Below are 13,138 nucleotides of genomic sequence, written 5' to 3' on the forward strand. Positions count from 1 at the left end.
TCTCTCTCTCTCTCTCTCTCTCTCTCTCTCTCTCTCTCTCTCTCTCTCTCTCTCTCTCTCTCTCTCTCCCCCTTACTTTCTTGTCTGGATCTCTATCTTGAATCAGGCTGAAAGGGCAGTGGTCACTCAGTGGTCATATCCTAATAATGTTTGGCATGGAAACTATGACTGGCTCTGTTTTCCCAATCTGGGTGGGTTTGCACCTCCCTCAGTAGCCTGCTGGTCCTTCCCTGGCACCATATTGATGCTAGACTTAGTTCAGACACTTGACTGGGGTTAGCCCTTCTGAAAGCAGAAATCCTGAACTCAAGTGACCTACGAGACTTAGCCTCCCCTGCATCATGGACCACAGGTGTGCTCATTCTTTCCTTTATAAACAATTTTTTCCGGTTAGTTCTATTTCAAGAATCAGGAAAGAGACAAGATGGACGCTGATAGAGTAAATCTAATGAACTTGGGAAATTTAAAGGGGAAGGGAGGATATTCCGGTTTGGGACACAACAAAGTTGAGATGTCAGTGGGATTCCATTTTGTTCCTATGTGGCTTGCAAATCAATTTTTTAAGTTACTCTGGTGGCCTCTTAGCCAAAAAGGAACTAGAAAAGTTTGAGTCATTAACACATAAAGGAAAAGCAAGGTGATAGCCTTTTAAAACTGTTTATTTTCAGGATGTAAAACTCAGTAGAACTGAGCCCAAGTCAGTGTGGTCAGGTCCTCACGAGGCAAGGCAAAAGGAAAGAGTTATGTTCTAACAACCATTGCTGAGTAATAAAAGTAAAGGAAGCTCTATTCTCTCTCCAGCCCCCAAATTGCTCAGGTAATGGGGCTGAGGGAGTTAAAAACCACCTGACAGGAATAAAAGGCAGCACTGGCATAGCTGGTTTCAGTGTACTCCTTAGGCTGTTCTCCATTTTGTCAACTTTGGGAAGGTACACTGAGAATTGGTAGTACAAAAGAACTTCAATCCTGGCTCTGACACATGGCAGCTGTGCAATATTAGGTCAGTCACCTAATTCCCTGAGCCTTAATTTTATCACCTGTATAATGGGGATAATAATGCTAGTACTACTTAAATCATAGGATTATTAGTGAAAAGAGTGAATTAGTTATATAAAAGGCAAAGCATAATCAGCACATTCGTTATCATTTACATTATAATCTTGACTCTAGATGTGGCAGAGCCTTTTATGACATTCAGGTTGGTTATCTCATCTTCACGGGTCTCGATTTTCATTTCTATTGGGTTAGATGATGCCTAAAATCCTTTCCAACTCTCTCAGATTCTGTGGTTCTCAGTTTTAGCCATCATCTGACAAAACTAGTTTTGACACCTTTTTAAAAATGCAATAAATTTGTAAAGAGAGGCAGAATGTTTTAAGAGATAGAGGACTAGCCTTGAAGTCTGTGAGAACTGGGTCCAGGTTGACTCTGACATATAACAACTGTGTGGCCATGTATGGGCAAGTCACTCAACCACTCTGTGCTCTGGGGAATTTCCTAAGAGCATAAGTTATGGAGGATGTACCCCTAGGCATCTATGGATGGAATTTCTATAGACATGAAACCACACATTTAAAACAAAAATAAAAAGGCTTCATAAAATAGATTAGACCAAAAAGATTACTGAAATAGAGCTCTGTGTGTGTGTGTGTGTGTTCGTGTGTGTGTGTGTGTGTGTGTGTGTGTGTGACTGACAGACAGAAACAGAGGGATGAGAGAGGGGGCAGGCAGGGAAAAAGAAATACAAGTGGGTGAGAGAGAGAGGGAGAAAGACAGAGACAGAGAGACAGAGAGGGGGGAGGGAGGGAAAAGGGAGAGAGAGAAAGAGAGACAGACAGACAGAGACAGAGAGAGACAAGAGAAGGGAGAGAGAAAGTGAATGTGAAGGAAAGAAACAGAGAATTAGCAAGTACTCTGACACAAGACTAAAAAGGTTTTTCAGGCCAGTAAACATTTTTGTAGACCCTTTGCTAGCCCAGATGTATATGGCGCACATGGAAGAATGTCATGTTTCACTGTTGTAGACACAAAAGTGGAAATTTTATTTTTCTACATTCAAAATCTGCATGTGTCAACCCACAATTCTAACATTCCCCAGAACCCTTGAGTCCAACAAAAGACTCACTGTCTTGACCCAGACTGTTCAGGTCACTGGTCAGGATGGATCTGACTTAAAAGTCTTCCCAAATTCAAATTCAGACTGGGAAGTTCAGACTGGGTAGAGGAGAGTGAGCATTAAGCCATATGTTCAGGGGTTCCATGGGCAGAGGGCTGACAGCCCATTGGGCAGGGAAATATCTTGAGAAAAGCTATGTTAATGGTCCCCAGGAAAATGAGAGTGCATGAGGGTACTGCCCCAGAAGCTAGAGGCAACAAAAATGGCCTGATTTTCTTAAGAACTAGAGTTTAATGCTTGTGAGTCTCAGGGTCAACAGGTGAGTGACTAATTTCATGGTTGTATTACAATATAATTAAGATGATTCATGTGTATTGAATTAACAGAAGCAAAGTATCTTCAATAAATATGAATTTATACCAAGAAGCTCTGATATCGTTTACTGCTGAAATAAAAATTTATGTAAGCATGTGTATGTGAAGATGCATTTCTTAGAATAGGCAACAAGGATTTATTGAATGATTGCAGTGCAGGGAACATTTTACTTAGATACATAAGAAATAGAAGACATGAATTTTGTCTTTGGTCTAATTACTGTAATGCAATTTCCCTGATAGAATATAAGCCCTTGAGGGCAGAGACTTTCATTTTTGTCATTGTTATACCAGCACCTATCACAGTACATGACACATAATGGACATTTAATAAATATTTCTTGATTGACTGATACATGTGGTAATTTGAGATCATAAACCGGTAATGTATCAATAAGTGGGGGGGAAAGCATGGATACTAAACACAGGTGATTTTGGTTTATTTACTTAGCTGAACATGCATGTTAAAAAAAAGTAATGATCATGATATCATTAAATTGGGGAAGAAAAGTCATTCTGTGACTAGATTTTGGACACAATGGGTGAGACTTGAAAGGAAGTATTTTAGATGCAAAGGCATAAAGTTATTCATCAGTTGTGTTCTAGGGAAGGTGAGATTCCACTCCTGCCTAGAACAGAGGTATCATGGAGAGTTAAGATGTCTGTTTTAGCCAAAGATTTTCCATTATGGAATTTTTTTCTTCAGCATATTCTCCATGATGTGAAACAAGTATTTACTTGCACATGAAGAGCCTTCCTTTATAGGAGACTGGTTGATAGTGTGTTTTGAGTTATAAAAAGTAAGCTGACCACTTTAGATTTGAACTAGCAGGCAGTGGACACCCACCATAGATTTTGAAGTTGGAGAGCTACCTTATGATTGCTCTAAAAGTTTAGCATAGAATTTGGAAGTGGCTTAAGGTAGGAAAGAAAGTCAGGATCTGGGTGCAACAATCAAATTATGAAGTAGATAACCTCCGGTCCCTTCCATCTTTTAACCTCTAATTCTATGATCCCATATTACTCTTCTGTCTTTGAAAGTCTCTGTTCTATTATCTATGAGCCTATAAATCCTAGAATCATCAAGTCAAGCCACCATTGATTAAGTACCTCTTAATTATAGAGATTACAGAGAATTATTTATATTAATTATTATATTTAATTATATAGACTATAGAGAAAGCTAAAAAACAGTGGTTATGTCCTTAAGAGGTTTACAAGGAGACAATCTGTGAAATAAGTAATGTAGAAGTTATATATAGAATAGATGGAAAGCTATTTGAGAGGGAAAAGCATTAGCTGCTTCTGAAGCAGGTAGTATTTGAGCTGAGTTTTGGAATTAGGCTAGTATTCTTTGAAGCCTAAGAAAGCCTTATCTGTGCTGAAGGGTTCTTAATGAACTCCTCAATTAACCACTTAGCTTTAGAATTCTACTATATTTCAGATCAGAGGTGTTAAACTCACCTGTGTGAAGAACCGGATTAAAATGAAATTGGGAAATGTTTAACAAAATAAATAAAAGTACAATTCAACATAGTTAATGTGGATTTGTGGTTTTGTAATTTAGTTTGTAGCCACAGGTCTAGTTTTATTTTTGACAACAATGTTTAGATTACTTGGAAAAAAAATCTGTCCATATTCATAGTGTATTAAACTTTTATCCCTCCTAATTCATTGCTAACCCAACATTAAGGGACTATGACATAGAGTATGAATCTACTGAAATATAAGTACTGTAATCATTTTTTGAAAGTGATATTATTTTGGGTTATAAAACTGTACATACTTTTTGATCCTGTAATACCATTACTGGGTTCTGCATCTCAAAGAGATAATTTATTGTTTTAAAGAGGGAAAGGATCTATTTGTACAAAAATATTCATAGCTGCTCTTTTTGTGGTGACAAAGAATTGGAAATTGGGAATGGCTGAACAAATTGCAACATATAATGGTGATAGAATACTATTGTGCTATAAGAAACGATAAGCAAGATGATTTCAGAAAAATCTGGAAAGATCTATGTGAACTGATGCAGAGCAAAATAAACAGAACCAGGAGAACATTGTACACCATAATAGCAAGATTGTATGATGATCTGCTATAAAAACTTGGCTACTCTCAACAATGCAGTGGTCTGGGACAATCCTGAAAGACCTATGATGGAATGCTATCCACATACGAGAAAGAACTGATGGATGCAGATCAAAGCATACTATCTTTCACATCAGTGCACTTACAGTTTCATTTTGGGATTTTGGTTTTGTATGAATGTGCTTTTACAACAATGATCAGTCCAGAAGTGTGTTTTGCATGATAATACATGAGTGGTGTCGATCAAATTGCTTGCCATCTTGGAGCTAGGGAAGGGAAGATCATGTGATTTTGGGAAATATGTTTAAAATTATTATCACATGTAATTGGGAAAATAAAATATCATTGAATTAAAAAATAAAGTGATGCCATTAAAAAAATTCTAACTCAATTGTACAATTATTTTAAAAATGTTTTCTATGGGCAAGACCTGAGTCAATGTGATAGAGCAAATAGAGGGCTGGCACCTATTGGTTCTATGATTCTCCTCTCAGTGTCCCAAGCAATTTTCAAAGGATCTGAGTTGCAAATAGATTGTCCATCTGTTCTGGTCAAGTTTCCCTCACCAGGAATTCACTGCCCAAAGGTCAAAATGATAATGAAGACAAAAAAGGTACAAGGTACCATGATCAGCTCTGAGGATATCAAAATGAAATGATGACATGGTCCCTCCTCTCATGCAGCTTATATCCAACAGTGGAATAGGACATGAATAGAAGTATGTGTATTGCAAATTTCAATATGAAGAGGGAAAGAACATATCGAGACAAAGTGGTTTGGGAATATTTTAGGAGGAAAAGATTGCTTCCAACTGGAGAATCCAGAATGACTTCCCATTTAAGAGGTGCCCACTGAGCTGGGCACTAAAGAAATGTGAGTCTTTTAAGAAGTGGTGATATAATATGAAAGAGTTGTATTCCTTTAGGCAGGAAGAATGGACCATGGGAACGTAAGGTAGCAGGACAAGTCTGCCAGTGGCTCAGGAACATCAAGTAGTAACCCAGTGTGACTTACAGGGCATGAAACAGAGCAACGTCAAATAACATTAGGAAGGTAGGTTGTGGGGGGCCTTAACTGTCCCACTAAGGAGTTTGTAGCTTATCCTACAGTCAATTTGGGAATCACCGAAGCCTGCTTCCTTTTCCCACGTTTCTGCAAACTTTGGCTCACTCTTCTGCATGAGAGTGCCAGTTTCAAACAGTTAAGACCAGAGGAAAGCACCATATTTAATATGTGTGAGGAATCTGAAGGCTATAACAGCATTCCGTGAGGTGTTTTGCAGGTAAAGTTACACTTTTAAAAATTAATTAATTTGCTTAATGTTTCCACTGGGAATTGAAGCATATGATGAACCAGACTCTCCTCTAAGTTACCTCACAAAGCCTCCTCACTGCTGCACCCTAATAAAAGGTTTAGCAAGTGATTAGGGTGGTGACCTATTCCTGTTCCCAAAGGAAATAGCATTTCCCACTGTTCCTCTGCTCTCCAAGAGGCTATTTTAATAACTAGGGTAAATAGGGACCTAGTGTTTCTCCCACCGGGATGGAAACTAACATAGCAAGGAGTTGGCTTTCTGAGGACCAGACATTCTTGAATATAGTAGCTAGGAAAAAGAGAGAGGTGGGGGGTAGGAAGAAGGAGGGGGGTGGTGTAGGCCCTTTAGGAGGGATAGGACTTCTATGAATTCAAGGTGGAAAGGGGCTAATCCTGTTTTCAAAGGGGACTTTTTGGCTACTCAGAGGATTAAAGAACCAGGCTCTGAGCATGGCTTAACTCTTTTATTTTCTTTAAAGAAAGAGAAAAGTAAAAAGAAATGCTTTTATAAAACAGTTTTACCACAGCACATTCAATTGGCCAGTCACAGCATCTGAACAACACTGTCTCCATCTGTTCCCTCCCCAGAAATGGGGTGTGAGTGTGTGTTTTAAGTACTTCTCTCCATCCTTTGCTTCACTCTCTCTCATGAAATATTAAAACCACCTATTGTTAAGTGGAAAAAAAAAAGACACAGGCTAAGGTCTGTCCAATTATCATTCATTCACTCACCTCTCTTGAAAATTTCATAGCGTATGGAAAATCCAGCACCATGTGTCTCATAGTCAGAGACAAACTTGATAAATAGGAATGGCCCGGTAGATACCACAGGAGGAGGAGCTATCTTTCCACAGTACTTGCCCCATAAACGTCCATTGGCGTTATCTCCATCAATGACTTCAACGTAGTCATACCTGATGGACAAGCATAGGGAGAAAACATTAAGTGAAAAGAGAAGTGTTTCAGCAAATTCTGAGCCCAAGATGGAGCAGTGTAGACTGTTGGGGGAGGGAGGCAGGGATGGGCAAGGATGCTACTCACATTCATGACTCCACCACACAGTGAAATCTAGCAAAATGAAATAATTAAAATGGACTACATCATGTCTGTAGACATCATCTGGCATCGCAGAACTATTAGGAAGAATGGTGTCCATTATACTGGCAGACAATGTCAGCTAAAGTAACCAATTAACAAGAAAAAGGAAATCTCATGAGCACAATTCTGTATTATTAAATTGTGTTTCTTTGTCTATGGCAGTGGTGTCAATACATAATGCTCTGCATTCTTTTCAAACTGTGAAGTTCTTTTATGAATTCAAAATGTCTCTTTGGCTGGAGCTCTCTATGAACAATACTTTGATTTCTGTGAACTAGCCTCTAAACATATGGCCACAGAATAATAAATGGATTCTTAACTATTTAACTCAGTTCACAGTTCCACTACACTCCAGACTACTCAAGGGAAAAGAAAAAACAAAACAAAACAACCAAACCTCCCCACCAAAATAACCCCAAATCCCAACCCACCAATATCCAAATTCACAAATTCTCTTCTCTAGAATCAAATTTGGACCAAAACACTTAAGTTTTTTTCTCCAATAAATTTTGTTTTTAAAAGAAGAGAGAAAGATAGTCAGCCAATTTTATACAACATTCAACTTGATTTCCTTTTAAAAGTATCCTTATTTGAGAGAAAGGCATAACACGTGAAAATGTCCAGTGATGATATTATAAGACTAGTAATAATACTGGTGATATGATTAAAGAAACAACTACAGCTTTTGTATTGAAGACAGAACATTTCCTAGCACTTTAAGCAGAGAGCTCAGCACGAATAAACTAATGCTTTCCTCATCCCCCAACACACCCTACCATCTCAAGATAATATGAAGAGAACAAGGCAAAAAAGTTAATCTAATTTTCTTTCCCTCTCCTTCACCCCATATAAAAATGTATATATGTTACTTTCTACTTTTTAATCTTAAAATATACATATACATATTGCCAAGTAGAAATTAGACAATCTAATTTGTATTTTTCTTCTAGAATTGGCATTAGAATGTTATCATCTATTCATTTTAGAACTTTCTTTTACCTCTGCATTTAACTGACTTCAAAAATTATGGGACACTTTAATTTCAGGAACAGTTAAAAATGGCAGTAACATAAAGTATATCTGACAATTTTTAGGAGATCAAAGGATAAAAAAAAGATTCCTCATGATGACCAATGTCATCTTTAATGACCCTTTTCTTAAGCTATCTTGGGCACATTACTTATGTTTACATAAAGTCTCAAGAGACAATCGCATAGATGATATCACTGGATAAAGTGGACAGCTTAAGGGTCTTTAAATTAAAAATGACATTACCTCATCAGTAAAAACTGCATGCCAGCTTTGGTGTATATCAGGGAGAAAATAAAGCTGACATTGATGGAACTGTAAGCATTAACATATGTGAATCACTGCATTAACTGCATTTCCTCTGGTGCATCCAAGGTTTCTAGTACACATAACTTGGCTAGTTAGCATTGCTGTCCCATTTCAAAGCTAGGGAATGAGGAATTGTTCATTTCTCAATGCTCTGGGATTTGCTTTGCTTGTTAAAAGAAGAGAAAGAAGTGTAAGAGGAGGAGGTGGAAGAAGAAAGCATTATATTTCAAAGTTCTGAACCAGCCTTTTACATTCAAAGAGGGGGGCAGCTGAAATGAGCACTATCTCCTATTCATTCAAGCCAAATAAATTGGCATTAGATGGAGAACTCTCTTTTATCTCTGTTTCCTCTTTGACAGGCCAGGTCTGCTTGTTTTGCTCCGCTATTTCTTATAATTTAGCTGTGATTTGGCCTGTTTTCTGACTGAACTAGCTACTGTGCATCTAGGCTTTGTCATATAGGTTTTTTGCTTGAATCTTGACATGATCTGAATATTAAGTGGTTGAATTTTGGTGCATTTTGCCTTCGAAGCACAAACCAAGTGAGATGGGTCAGCATTCTGAAGAACTGAGGGCATTTTGGAAGTCCTTTCTTTCAGGTAAAATGATATCTTTTATTGAAAAAGCCCAGTTGTGGCACTGGCAATTTTAAGGAGCTAGTGTTTAAATTGACATGGCAGCTAATAGTAACCACCAGGCTCTCTGCTTGGCCAACACCCAACATCATTAAAGTGAATGGAGAAAGAGGAAGGTTCCTCCACGGTACGAGATGGGTTCTGTTGTATTTTCAAGGACCACAACTTCACATGCAGGAATTGGATTATAGAGACATGACTGATGCCTCATCCTTTGAAAAAGGAAATGCAGCTGTCACTTCACTCCAGCCACACTCCTTCAGAGAACCAAGAAACAGAGGCCAGAGAAGAGTTTCACCAATAACAGTTTTTGTAAATAGTCAGGAGAGTGTACCATCACCACTTGTCAATTATATCATTGCCAGTGAAGTTAAGAAAGCAGCTTGCATCTCCCTCTGGAGTTGATACCAGCTCCACTCCATAAGTTTGTCAGTGGCAAATACAGCGCCAGGAATGTAAGTGTTGTGCCAGCAACCTTCTCTGGAGACAAAATGTGTCACTGCAGCAACGCACCCAGGCTGCCTTGGACTGGGGCCCAGGATACTGAGTTTGCAAATTTGGATCTCCCAGCCGGCCTGCATTGCTCGGTTACTGCTACCAGTGTATGACAAACACTGCTTTTCCTGGGATGACAAGAATCCCATAGTAGCAGGAAGGTTAGCAGCAAAGGTGGAAATGTATTTCTCTGCATCTTAGGCTAAACTCATTGCACTGGGTGATCCAGATGATCCAGATGAGTTGACTATCAATGGATGGGAGTTGGGGGCAGTTGGTGGCTCAGTGGATTGAGAGCCAGCCTTAGAGATGGGAGGTCCTGGATTCTAATCTGGCCTCATAGACTTCCTAGTTGGGAGACCTGGGCCAAGCCATGTAACCCCCACTGCCAACTCCTTACTGCTCTTCTGCCTTGGAACTAATACTTAGCAATGATTCCAAGATGAAAGGGAAGCGTTTAAACACACACACACACACACACACACACACACACCAAAACCAAATATATTGATGACATTTTCAGAGCAAGATACTTTCAATCTATACCAATGAAATAAAAAATAAAATAAAACTAAAAAACAAAACAAAACCATAAGGTACTGTGGAAGGTTCTCGGGATAGAAAGATTTTAAAAAGTGATGGTCCTTGCCTTCCAGCAGCTTACATTCAAAAAAGGAAATATGGCATGTCCACAAATAACTATGATATGATATGAAATACAATGACATTTTTGTAGAGAAGGAAATCTAGATCAAGTCCTTTAGGAAAATTTTAAAAGAGAAAAATCATTTTTATCTGGAGAATCAAGGGAGACTTCATTGAAGAGGTGCTGGATGATTTGGAATTTTAGAAGATCTGAAAAATCTGGCTAATGGAAGTAAGAAAGTAGACTCAACTTCATTTAGAACACAGAAAATTAAATGTACACAGTACCAGTTTACATCTTACATAGAGAGAATTCTAGATTCCCTCACTGATGTCTGGATGGTGTATCTGGATTCAAAGTGACACATTATTATTGTCCCTGTTATTGTTGTTCAGTTGTTTCAGCCCCGTCTGACTCTTTGTGACTCCATTTGGGGTTCTCTTGGAAAAGATGCTGGAATTGTTTGCATTTACCTTTTCCAGCTCATTTTACAGATGAAGAAACTGAGGCAAACAGAGTTGAATGGCTTACCCAGGGTCAATCAGCTAGGATGTATCTGAGGTCAGATTTGAACTCAGGAAGATGAGTTTTCTTAACTCCTAGCCCACGACTCTCTCCAATCTACGATCTAGAACTATGTCAATAGCGGTAAATGTGATTCAATACATATAATATCTACATATCAATATAGATTATATACATAGATATAGATATCATTTAAATGTTGCAGATGGACAGCTTGTTGAATCTAGAATTAAACAAGAGAGGAGCAGGATGGATTGCCTTTGGGAAACTACAAAGCATCTATATTGATTCCAAAACTTTCCCTGCAAAGGGGGCAGCTGGGTAGCTTAGTGGATTGAGAGTCAGGCCTAGAGACAGGAGGTCCTAGGTTCAAATCTGGCCTCAGTCACTTCCCAGCTGTGTGACCCTGGGCAAGTCACTTGACCTTCATTGCCCACCCTCACCACTCTTCCACCTAGGAGCCAATACACAGAAGTTAAGGGTTTAAAAAACAAAAAAAACAAAACACCAACAACAAAAACAACAAAACTTTCCCTGCAAGTCTCGCTAAAAATAATATTGACCTGCCACTGTTGTTGTATACCTATGAGTCACTGGAAATTATAGTTCCCAGAAATCTCAAAATAAGTACTACTGAGAGAATTTGGAAAAGTGCATGGTGATTGTGAGCAGGCTCACTTATTCATAACAAAAAAAAGAAAAGAAAAAGGAGATAAGGGCAAAGGAGTAACCTAAAAATGCATCTTCAAAAAAGAAGATGGATTGGTAATGTAGTGAGAGTGGAAAATGAATGATAGAAAGCCCAAGCACTCCCAATATTGGGAAAAAGGGAGTAGTTCTGCAACATGTTAGGTGAATCCCTCTGGGGCACTTATGGGAGGATATAGACAAGACAGGAAAGCGAGAAATGAATGAGTTGTAATCTTTATTGATGGAAAAAATGTCCAAATCAATGAGGTCACAGATCCAATTGAGTCGATTTGTCTTTTAAAAGCTTCCCCTCTTCGCTGAATCTCCTAACTGATGAGGGGGAAAAAACACAACACTTTTCCTTCCTGAGCTTCCCAGAAGGAATGTCAAGTACTCTCTTTTCTGATTTAAAAGCGTACTACCCTACTTTACTTCTTTCCATACAGAGTGTGCAAACACTTTAGTGTCCTCATTTCCAACTGATCTAAGTAATATCTTATTTAAGAATATAGCCTCCTTGAAGAGATGGACCATGTCTTCCCTTCCCTGGACACCATCAGATGTCTCCCTGCCAAGCTAGGTACAGAGCAAATATTAAATAATAATGAGGATGGTTCAGTTTTCCATAAAGGTGATAAAAGAATATAGAATCCTCAGAATTCTTGAAAGGTTTACTGAGTGACCAATTCTTCTTTTGGGAGGTTTATGAGTTATGGATTTAGGAAAAGAGCCAAGTAAGGGGAGAAGTAAGTGTTGAGAAAATGAGACATGCATCCACTCACTAAAGAGGGCGGGGGGTGGCATTTGGAGACCTCATCCATTTGCAGTGTTGAAGAGAAGATTACTATACTTTGCTTAATTTTCATTTTCTCTTGTGACTGTATCAATGACCCCTGAGTCTCTAGATACTGAAATCTGTTAATAGAAAGAAAGTTAATCCACTGTAGGGTGTTGTCTGAGCTACTGTACCTAGCTCCTCAGGGTTTCTGGAAAGTGTTATAGCAGTTTAATTAAATTCAGCAAGCATTACCTAAGCATGTAAGGCAATGTGCTAGGTGCTGGCAGAGGCAGAGAATATAAAAAAGATATAGTCCCTGCCCTCATGAAGCCAGATATTGGCAACAAATAGGGACCACTGATGTTAGGGGATGATTCTATTGTCTTCCAACAGGACCTTCTCTCTCATGCTGAAACACAAATACATTGGTGAAATTTGACCCCTGATATAAACAGGAGTGAAAATATAGCATCAGCAGTATAATTTTCACTTGCCAAAGATGTGTGTACTTTGGATTCTTTGTTGGTCTATTTCTGTGCACTAAACCAAGACAAATAGCTCAAATATTGCAAATGAATGCCTGGGTACAATCGTTATATTATCCAAAATTGGTTTTACACATACCCAAAAGGGAATAGGTCTTTCCAAATATGAGGCAAAATACTTGGGAATCGAAAATTAAATGAAGAAGAGAATGTTTTAGATTGGGCATCTGTGATTAATCCAAATTAATCTTGATTTCTGGAGTAAAATCAAGAGATCTGTATTCTGATTCCTGCTCTACCTCTAGCTGGTGGTGTAATCTTAGGATAGTCACTTAAAGTAGCTTGGTATTGCTTTTCTTATGACCCAATGACACTGGCCTCCTTGATGTTCCTCCTACAATGATGTCTCCCACACCTGGAACTCTTTCCATCCTCATCTCTACCTCCTAGCTTTCCTGGCTTCCTTCAAGTCCCAGTTAAAAATTCCTCCTTCTACAAGGATCCTTTTCCCAGTTCTCCTTAATCTTAGTGTTATCCCTCTGAGGCTACCCCA

At 38.6% G+C, this 13,138-nt stretch overlaps 1 protein-coding gene across 4 annotated transcripts in view; it reads right to left on the reverse strand.

Moving 5' to 3' along the window:
- Positions 1-13,138, reverse strand: part of NRP1 (neuropilin 1) — a 197,076-nt gene that overhangs the window by 111,755 nt on the left and 72,183 nt on the right. For all 4 annotated transcript variants that reach the window (XM_044678433.1, XM_044678435.1, XM_044678436.1 and 1 more), the window contains one exon: positions 6,628-6,809. In XM_044678433.1, coding sequence (XP_044534368.1) covers positions 6,628-6,809 — 182 coding nt within the window. The remainder of the gene's footprint in view (positions 1-6,627; positions 6,810-13,138) is intronic.

This window comes from Gracilinanus agilis, chromosome 5, assembly GCF_016433145.1.
Source record: "Gracilinanus agilis isolate LMUSP501 chromosome 5, AgileGrace, whole genome shotgun sequence".
NCBI lineage: Eukaryota > Metazoa > Chordata > Mammalia > Didelphimorphia > Didelphidae > Gracilinanus > Gracilinanus agilis.